The sequence below is a fragment of the Martes martes genome (genome assembly GCF_963455335.1).
Source record: "Martes martes genome assembly, chromosome: 9".
Taxonomy (NCBI): Eukaryota; Metazoa; Chordata; class Mammalia; order Carnivora; family Mustelidae; genus Martes; species Martes martes.
The window spans coordinates 139,113,636-139,123,791 of NC_137896.1; the positions used below are offsets into that span (position 1 = coordinate 139,113,636).

At 50.5% G+C, this 10,156-nt stretch overlaps 1 protein-coding gene across 1 annotated transcript in view; it reads left to right on the plus strand.

Annotated features, from left to right (window-relative positions):
• The window catches only part of SH3YL1 (SH3 and SYLF domain containing 1), a 34,708-nt gene extending 26,293 nt beyond the window's left edge, over nt 1-8,415 (plus strand). The window contains exons 8-10 of the mRNA XM_080814647.1: nt 912-990; nt 3,038-3,094; nt 8,209-8,415. Of these exons, the coding sequence (XP_080670773.1) occupies nt 912-990; nt 3,038-3,094; nt 8,209-8,399 (327 nt within the window). The 3' untranslated portion in view covers nt 8,400-8,415. The remainder of the gene's footprint in view (nt 1-911; nt 991-3,037; nt 3,095-8,208) is intronic.
• The last annotated feature ends 1,741 nt before the right edge of the window (nt 8,416-10,156 follow it).

Consider the following 10,156-nt stretch of genomic DNA (forward strand, 5'->3'; position numbering starts at 1 on the left):
CCGTGTCCCCGCCGTCCCGTGTCCCCGCGGTCCCGTGTCCCCGCCGTCCCGTGTCCCCGCGGTCCCGTGTCCCCGCCGTCCCGTGTCCCCGCCGTCCCGTGTCCCCACGGTCCCGTGTCCCCGCCGTCCCGTGTCCCCGCCGTCCCGTGTCCCCGCCGTCCCGTGTCCCCGCGGTCCCGTGTCCCCGCCGTCCCGTGTCCCCGCGGTCCCGTGTCCCGGCGGTCCCGTGTCCCCGCCGTCCCGTGTCCCCGCCGTCCCGTGTCCCCGCGGTCCCGTGTCCCGGCGGTCCCGTGTCCCCGCGGTCCCGTGTCCCCGCCGTCCCGTGTCCCCGCGGTCCCGTGTCCCCGCGGTCCCGTGTCCCCGCGGTCCCCGGACGGTCGTTCCGTAGCGCGGTCCGCCCTTGGTCTCAGCCTCCCCGTAACCCCCGACTTCCCTCACGCTGTCAGTCACGTGACGTTCTTGTGGAAAAGTCTAACTGGGACACGTCCTCTCTCCCAGTTCCAAGGGGCGGCGTGGTCCGTCTCCCACAGCTGCCTCCCTCCGGCGCGCGGCCGGGAGCGGAGACAGTGACGCCCACGACGGCCGCTACCACTGAGGCCCTGAAGGTCGGGGGCTTTGGGCTCCGAGCCCCACAGCTGACCCCGTGGTGCAGCAGGACAGAGGACGCACAAAGCCTCCGTCGTCCCTGCCCCCCGGGACCCCGCGACTGAGGCGCCGGAGGAGGCGCGCTTCCCGTGACAGGAGAGTCCCCCTGCAGCCTCCACGGGTGGGGCCCGTTCCGGCCAGATGCGGCCCAGAGGAGCGCGCTACGGTGTTTTCTCAGCGGGCGTATAGGGTTATTCTGCCCTTAGATGCGCCGACGTAAAAAAGTATTTTAAAATTATGTGCATTTTTTTTTTTGCTCCTCCCAGGCTAGAGACTTACCTCCGAAACCGCTGTCGAGACCACCGCCGTCACCTGCACGAGCCCCGCGGAGCGCTGGCGCCCAAAGTAAGTATTTTTGTTGCCATTCAAATACATTATTAAATATTATTGTTAAGAGATCAAGCTATATTGTTAAACTTTAGTGTCAAATAGAAGGACTGATGGGTGTTGAAGAAAAAAATAAATGCTCAGCCTCTTCTAAATACCGAAGACAATCCTCTGCTGGACCCTTCTGTTCTCGTTCAGAATCTGCTTTCTCCCGTTCACCAAGAGCTTCATCGTAAACGTTTTTTCGTTTCTGTTACTTGTCCTTTCTCCCAAAGGCAGTCATCCTGCTGGTTTGAAACGGGGACGGAATAACCTGGTTTTCTTGTCTATTCACACATTCACATTCTGAATGTTAAGTTCGCCGTGTGTTCTCAGGAGCTCAGGATTTCACACGGTGGCTTTCAAATAGACCAGATTTACGAAGCACCAGGCTTTGGCCCCTATCCCTCTCTCCATCGCGGGTTTGTAGGACAGTCACTCCTGGAATCCTGCCTTCCAGGCGCAGAGGGTTAGCAGCAACTAAAGGAGGTGGCGCTTCACGTAATAATCCGCTCTCGCTCACCAGCCTGTGCTGGGGCTTTGAGCCTGTAGAGACGAGCCCGACTTCCGTCCTGTCTTTGAACAACTTTCAGTCCAGGAGGGGAGAGACCCCTCCTGGAGACGTAGCTGCCCTCACTGGGCGGAAACACATGGTAAGTTCCGCGAGGAGGAACAGAAATACCAAAGTCCTTTCGAGGGCAGGAGGTGGTCCCTCCTTCACGCTCCGAGCCCGGCCCCCTTCACCGGGGCCTGAGGGAGTCACAGCGCTCACACCGGGTCCTGGCGAGGCCTCTCACGTGCCTACGTGGAGCCCCCCAGGAAGGTGCCCAGGAACCGGACCTGGTCTTCCTTCCCCGCACCCCCTCAGAGTACTCTGCACCCTCCTCTCCTGGGCGGCCGCCTTCTCCTCCCAAAAGGGATGGCCTGTTTCTGATTTCACGTTCAGGTGGCTCATTTGCATACACTCCTATTGCCAGTGAGTCCCGAGACGTGGGCACTGAGTCTTTTTTTTTTTTTAACTCTGAGTGATCACATGAGATCTGACCTGTGCATAAGTTTTAAAGTACATAATGTTTCTGAAGTGTCCTCACTAGGAAGACAGATACCGTGTGACGCACACGTGGAAGCCTTTTACTGCTTCCCTTGCCAGCGCTTCCTTGCCAGCGCGTTTAAAACCGCTCCGCTCACTTCAAGGAAAAATCGGAGGCTGCACTTCTCCTGCATGTTCCTCTTCTTACTATTACACGATGATATTTGGGTTCTGTTATCCCAGGAGGAGATGCGATCATTCAATTTAAATAACTGAGGCTGAAATATGCCACAGAGCATGACTTTTACAAGTTTTAGGGTTACGTTGAACAATTTTAGGTGTTAATTAAAAACATTCAAGTGAGGGACACCTGGGTGGCTCAGTTGGTTAAGCGGCTGCCTTCGGCTCAGGTCATGATCCCAGCGTCCTGGGATCGAGTCCCACATCGGGCTCCTTGCTCGGCGGGGAGCCTGCTTCTCCCTCTCCCTCTGCCTCTGCCTGCCACTCTGTTTGCCTGTGCTCACTCGCTCTCTCTCTAACAAATAAATAAATTTAAAAAAAAAAAAAAAAAAAAAAAAAAAAAAAAAAAAAAAAAAAAAAACATTCAAGTGAACACGTGCTGTTTAAAAATTAGTTTAAGAGTTAAGCAAACGAGGATGTTTGAAAATCACTGCCTTGGGGGCTACACACTTTTTAAAAATGCAGGTAGTCTGTGATTGCTTCTGGGAAAAGGAAGTATGCGTGTTATCTGTGACCGCGCAGTGCCAAGGTCAAGAGTTGTAGTTTTGGCGTTTCTAACCCTACAGATACCAGATGTTTACCCTCTGCCTTATATCCGGTGTACTTTCCGGGTTTATTCGGGCATTCCTCTGGATTTAAAGTGTAATAAAATAATGATATTTCTAGCAATCTTAGGGATTTAAGATACCTGCTTTTATGTATGATATGCTAATAAGTCTTCTAAATGCCGCCCCCGTTTTTTTCCCTGTTTTGCAGGTAACGGAAACAAGCATGAGCTCTACCCTGAACTTTCCAGCTTTCAGGAGAGAGCAGGTAAATACGATATCTGTGTGTTAAAAATGATTCATGCGCATCTTATAGTCACAAACTTTCTAACTAAATGGCGGTTTATAAAACTCCGGGATGGTATTCAGCACTCCTCTGGTTTACGCGCTCTGTACCTGGTTGGGAGAAGTCCTTCGTTTGAAAAATGCTGTGCTTTTGCTCTCCTAGTTGCACTCATCTGCGATAAGGAGGGCGTCGGGGAACCGTAAGTGGCACGTGCGCAGTTCCTGGGGGGGGAGGGGTCGGGGGCTGGCACCCCAGCTTGGGACGGAGCCCCTCTGACTCGCAGGGGCCCGTCCGAGGGCAAACCGCAGGATCTTTTACAGTCTTGTCACCATAGAATGACAAGATTTGTTCATTGTGAATTACAACTTCATCATCATCACATCTTTTCTGGGTTTTAGCCCCGTGAATATTTTTGTATATTTTAAGGATTTTTTTTTTTATTTTTCATGTTCAGATATTTTGCCATTATTGGGAACTACTTCGTAAAACTTATTAGGATTTGCTATGATGAAAACAGTCCCTCACTGTCTTATTTCAATATTCTTTATAAAACGTTCCTGGAGGAATTAAGCAATTATTTAGAAATGTGAATGGGACACAAAATGAGGGCAAAGGTGGACCAGTTGTCAAATGACCTGTTTATTTTCTCCCGTCACCTTTTGTCACTGGAGTCACAGAACCACATACTCCTGGGAAAGTAAACTACGGAGCATCACTGCTTTGATGTAAATGGATGTCAAGGTAGCTAAGTACACATTTTGCTTTTAATGTGTAAAGATATTTCAAAAATGTCTCTTAAGCACAGTTCCTTCCACGGAAGCTGATGCTTTCCTGATGGAGTCGGGCTTCTGACTTCCCACTTGCTTTCAGCCTGACTCCCCCGGTGTGGAGCCTGCTTCCCGCCCGGCGTTGTCCGGGAACGCTGCGTTCACCCTGCGCCCGAGGGGCTGCCGCCGGGCTTAACGGTCTGAGCATGCTGGGCTGTGGCCTCCCGCACGGTGGGAAAACACTAAGAGGCTTTTAAAATGTAGTTTGCTGTTTTGAATGTGATTTGCAGCCAGCTGGAGACTACTGACATTGCCAGTAATTTGACCGTCGGATACACATCCTTCAGAAGCAAAAGTGGCGAACGTGTAAATGTTTATACCCAAGGAGCTTACAGGTCTAGAATTTTATGTAGCGGTCTTTTAGGAGACTCTGCTAGAATTAGACCTACACTTAGATATCTTGCAGTTAAAGCGGTTCTTAAATTTGAGGTCAACAGACAAGCTGAGTTGCTGAGGGAGAGGGGGCCAGCAGGGACACAGTGACAGACCCCACCCCGACCTGGGGACTCAGGTCAGTCACGCAGCTCACCGCTACATTAAATGTACCCGAAACCGAGGACGTGTCTGTGCTCTTACGTCTGCTTGCCTTGAGACGCCCTCCGGAAGGCTGAGATTCCTGAGCCGTGTCGGGGCCGGAGATGCTGCTTACATGTGGCTCATGACGCAGACCACGGAGAAAGCAACTGGGAGGGACACAGTGAGACCCAGGAGACGTGGCCTCTCCAATTAGAAGCCTCAGGGCAGCTGCCCGTCACTGGGGCCTGTGATCTGTTTCCTGTTGTGGGCCGGACCTGGGAGAGAAGAGTAGCCCGTGTTTGAATTCAAGCTGGATATGATGATGAAAATGGCTCATTGCTTCAACGAGCCTCCGTATTTCTTGAACACAGGAGCAGGAAACTAGAAGGCGTGTATCACTCAGAAGGGAAGGCATCTGTGCACGCCAGACACGTCCATCAGCAGTGAGGCCGGTTTCCGTGGTCCCTGGGGGGCTCTCCCTTTCTGGAAGGTCATACCCCCTCCCCGGAAGAAAAAGACCCACTTTTTTTTTTTTTAAATAAGCTATTTTGTGGGCATTAAACTTTTCCTTATGGGAAGTAACCCTAACATTTACAGTAAAGGAGAACCTTAAGTCATTTTGCTGGAAGAAACGGCAGTAGGGCCTGGCCCTGGGGCCTGCGGGCTGCGGCCTGCAGGGGCTCCATTCGGGCTGGGCTCCCCGCCTTGCGTTCTTGTGCGTGGATTTTCCCTGAAACGGCTTCAGCTTCTGAGTCTTCTTGGGCCCCCCCTGGCTGCCTGTCTTGCCCACATTCTTCCCTCGCTGTCAGCCACGATGCCCTCCCCATCTGCCCAGAGTTCGGGTGGGGGAAGCCCCGCAGTGCCGCTGCCTTCTCTCGAAACCACCTGCTCTGCCTGCACTGCGTTCCCGTCGGCACTTTGTCCTTCGTCCGTCTGGAAAGTACAGCTCAGAGGCAACCGGACAGCCGAGTCGGGGACCCTCGGTTCCCGACGCCCTCTTCCTCTAATTAGTCATCACAGGGTGCGCTCCTCCCGCCGGGGGGAACCAGCTCAGGGATCAGTGGTCACCCGGGACCCTCATCCGACATTCTTACGACCTGTAGAGCCTGGATGACTCGGTGATGCGCAGAAGCACACTAGTTCCCCTGGGAAACGCTGTGCTCAGCCAGATCGACGTTCTGTGTGCTGCCGGCAGTCTAACAGTCGTGTGGTGCAGAGGGCCTCGGGGTAGGAGGTCCGTGGTGACCAGGAGTCCCCGGGGACGGACTTCGGAGACTCGGCTCTCCGCTCCCTGGACAGATGGCCTCCCACTTCCACTCGAGCGTGATGCCCTGTGAAGTGGGGTGACAGCGGCAGCCCCTCACCAGAGATGTGGGACGGGCGAGCGCAGGTCAGGCTGCACCTGTCACCGTCATCCTCGTCCCTTCAGATGCCTTACGTTGTGCAGAGTGCTACACATGCGGCTGCCGAGACGGCGATGACTTCCAGAACATTCCCTGATGCTCACTGGGGCTCGTCCGGGTTGTGCTTTGCGTCATCCGAGACGTCTGGGAGACGGGAGAGGAGGAATTTCTTGAGGGTGTCCGTTAACTCGGGTTGAAGAGGTTGAGCTTCGTGTGTGGGCGGTGAGTAAACTGATGAGAAGATGCTGTTCAGAACGACTTTCCCTCTCACACCAGCTTGCATTCCTCTGGTTTAAGGACAGAGAGGCCTGTCCTGAGGACTGGTGTCCCACTGCGCTTGTCGCGCACAGAGGAATGAGGGCTCACTAGTGTGTGTTGGCTGTCCCTCCGCTGGTTTCGATGGTGCCCAGACCGCACCAGGATTCTTCTTCTCGGTGACACCCGTCTGCTCTTCTTCCTTAAAATGGACAGACTGCAAGTACACATGGTGTAGATTACAGAAACGGGCAGAGCATGTCTGTGTGGTAGAAAAAATAATGAGCCCCGGAGTCTCTGTGATGTGACCCTGGGTGGCCGCTGGGGTCGTTTCTGCAGGACTCGGACAACCCCGGGGCACCGCTCTCACGGGAAGGACTGTCGCCCGCCGTGTGTGGGTGACGCGCGGCGAGTCTCGCTCAGCGCGGTGTCATGCAAGTCTTGACTTTTTATTTCTTACCGACAAGCCAAATTTGGTTTATCTCTTATTATTATAGTATTATTGGGTTAAATAAGTAACTGAGTTTCAGAATTCGGTTATTTAGTACAGTGTGTCTGTACTAAGACGCATTTAACAACCATCGAATTGCCTAATATGCGCACAAGCATGAATGAACAGAAAGTATCTGTTTCTCTCTATTTCTTGTGCTGGTGCACAGTTCGTAAAGTTACTGTATTTTACGCATATTAACTCCTCAGTTCTCAAAGTATTTTCTTCCTAACACAATACAAAAAATTCTACACATTGTCTTGAAACTCTTATGAAGGGGCGCCTGGGTGGCTCAGTGGGTTGAGCCTCTGCCTTCGGCTCGGGTCATGGTCTCAGGGTCCTGGAATGGAGTCCCGCGTCGTGCTCTCTGCTCGGCAGGGAGTCTGCTCCCCACCCCCGCCCCCGTCTGCTGCTCTGCCTACTTGTGATCTCTGTCTGTCAAATAAATAAAATCCTAAAACAGAGAGAGAGAGAAACTCTGATTAAGCCTATGCAGACCTTCTTCTTGCGCTAGTTTGAGTTTTGTCTCTGTTCCGACAGTGTAGGGCGAGCGCGGAAACGAGAGCAGCCCCGAAGCCCGTGGGGAAAGCGCTCACGAACCGGCAAAATGCCTCGGAGCCGGAGCCCTCAAAACCAACGGCTCCTGAGCACGGTTCCTCTTCTCTCCTCTGTAACATTTTGTTTTATTTTTCAGCACGATACGTGTTCTCTTCAATCCCCACCCTACCCACTGCCCCTCTGGTAACCGTAGTTCTCTAGAATTAAGAGTCTGGGTCTGTTTCTCGATTTCTGTGTGTTTCTCTCTCTTTTTTCTTCCTTTGCACATTTGTTTTGTTTCTTAAATTCCACATACGAATGAGCTCATATGATATTTGTCTTTCTCTGACTGACTTATTTCCCTTAGCGCAATACCGTCTAGTTCCATCCTGGAGCATGGTTTTTCAATTAAATCCTGTATGATACAACCGTGACCATAACAGCTATAATTCATGGAAACCATAATGACCGTTCGACCTTTGAACAACGTGGGGCGTGGCATTTGGGGGCACCAAACCCCAAGCAGCTGAAAATCCACATATCACTTTTGATTCTATGTCCTGGCTCCTGGGATTGAGTCCCGCTCGGGGCTCCCTGCTCTGCCTCTACCAGTGCTCTCTTGTGCTCTCTGTCAAGTAAATTAATTAATTTAAAAGAAAAAAGGAAAGAAGGAGAAAATACATTTACATTATCATACTGTTAATCACAAAAAAATTCCATGTGTAAGTGCACACCTGTGTTGTTCAAGGGTTGGCTTGTGGTGTTATCTTAGAGATCACCCAGAAGTCCAACAATTATAACCACAAATATTTGCTAAATGCATAGTCAAGTATATAATAATATGCAGTTTGACTTGTGTGGATTTAGGAAGTATTATTACCAAACACTTGCTCTTTTTGAAGAAGAAAAACACAAGTTTAGTAATAGGATGAAAATCTCACAGACCCCATGCACGAAGGCATTGGAGTATCAAGTACGGGAGTGAATTTATGTCTTAGCTCTACACCCTTCCCAGGCTTTCCCATCAGACGCGTGCGGAGTCTAAGTACCTCTGCTTGTTTGTTCCAGGCTGTCCGAACGAGCCCGCAGAAGTGACGGCGTTGTATTCTTTCGAGGGACAACAGCCCGGGGACTTGAATTTTCAAGCTGGAGACAGAATCACAGTTATATCAAAAACAGACTCACAGTTCGATTGGTGGGAGGGAAAGCTTCGAGGTCAAACTGGCATTTTCCCAGCCAACTATGTTGCCATGAATTAAAGTTTATATTATTTTCTTCTTTGAGAATTATAAAACATTTATTTCTCCACGGACAGGATTTACTCTGCAGTTAGGCAGTGTTTAATATAAGTTCTAAAATACTGCTCTTTTTCTTAAACTTTTATCAAATATGTAAAAGATTTTTTCTCTCTCTATAAATGGTTAACTTACATACGTTTAAATACTTCATACTAATTTTATCACACATCCTATTTAATAGTTAATATGCTCCAATTCATATGGTCACAGTCCTTTGGTGTTCCTTTTCAAGCTGCCCTAAGCCCGCAAGTGGCTCTCTATATGGTAATTGCTTATTCTAATTGAGGATCTTAAGGGCAGGGCGTGAATACCGACTCACGTATTTCTATTTGCAGAGCGCCTAGAGAAGAAGGAATCTGCTTAAGGAAGGTATTTAGTAACCCTAGTTGTAGGGGCAAGCTAGAGTATGAATACTTAAAGATGATCTTTATTTCCTAAAAAACCACCTCTCTGTGTGTTGGTAGCTGAGACATGCTGTCGCGGGTTTCAGTTGCCCTGCGTTGGACGAAGATGGCTCGGACTTTTCTTCTGCGTGAGGTTATGTTTATTCATTTCTAGTGGGAGAATCAACTTATGTTGACATGGCCTAGTTGTGCCTAAATAAATGTTCTTTAAATGATGAGTTAATGTCTTGTTTTTCTTACTTTCTCTGGGTAAAGAAGAGGCCCTGGGGTTGGCCTGAAGGTCAAAACCCAGCACGGTGATTGGCTGCCTGACTTGTTTTCTTTTTGGGTTGAGTAATGCATGCTTGACAAATACACTGGTATTTATTTACTATTATTAGCAGTCGCAGTAGTATTTAAAGCCCACAGTGTGATGGTTCGATGTACAGACACACTGTGGAAGGATCCACCGAGCGAGTTAACCCATCATCATCTCCATTGTTTTACTTATTTATTTACTTATTTTTTGGTGAGAACACTGGTGTTCTCCTCTCTTAGCGGATCTCAGTGATCTAATGCAATATTCCCAAACTTAGTCACCGTGCTGGACACTCGACCTGGAACTTGTTCCTCTTATGCCTGGAAATTTGTAGCCTTCGACCAGTATGTTAGGTTCCCCCACCTCCCAGCCTGGGGTGACCCCCACCCTACTACTCTCTGCTTCTGCGAGCTTGGGCTTTTTTAGAATCCCGTGTAATTGAGATCATACAGTGTTTCTTGGACTGACTTGTTTCACTTAGGGTAATGCCCTCAGGGTCCATCCGTATTTCCTCAAACTCCAGGATTTCCATATATATAACCTCACATTTTCTTTATCCATTCATCTGTTAACGAACACTGGGGCTTTCTACACACAATAGCTTGTCATCTGCGAGCAGAGGTCACTGTGCTTGTCCCTCCCCGGTGTGGTCTTTCAGTCACTCCCCAGCCGGAGGTCTGCGTCTCCCACTCCGCTTCGCCCCCCCGCTTTGTTTCCTTGCCTGACTGTCCTCACGGGACTCCCAGCACCGAAGTGGGAAGGGGTGAGCACCTCGTTGAACAGAAGCGGCAGGGGTGAGCACCTTCTTGAACAGAAGCGGCAGGGGTGAGCACCTCGTTCGCACCCACCCCCGGAGACACGCTGTCGCGCGCTCCCTGTGCAGTGTGATGACGGCGGCGGGCGGGTCCTGCGTGCTCCTTGCTTCGTCTCCACATGCGGACGGACGGACCGACGGATTTCCCAGTTTTTCCTTGTAATGGATTTCTACTGCTGTACCACTGTGTTCAGAAAGGATG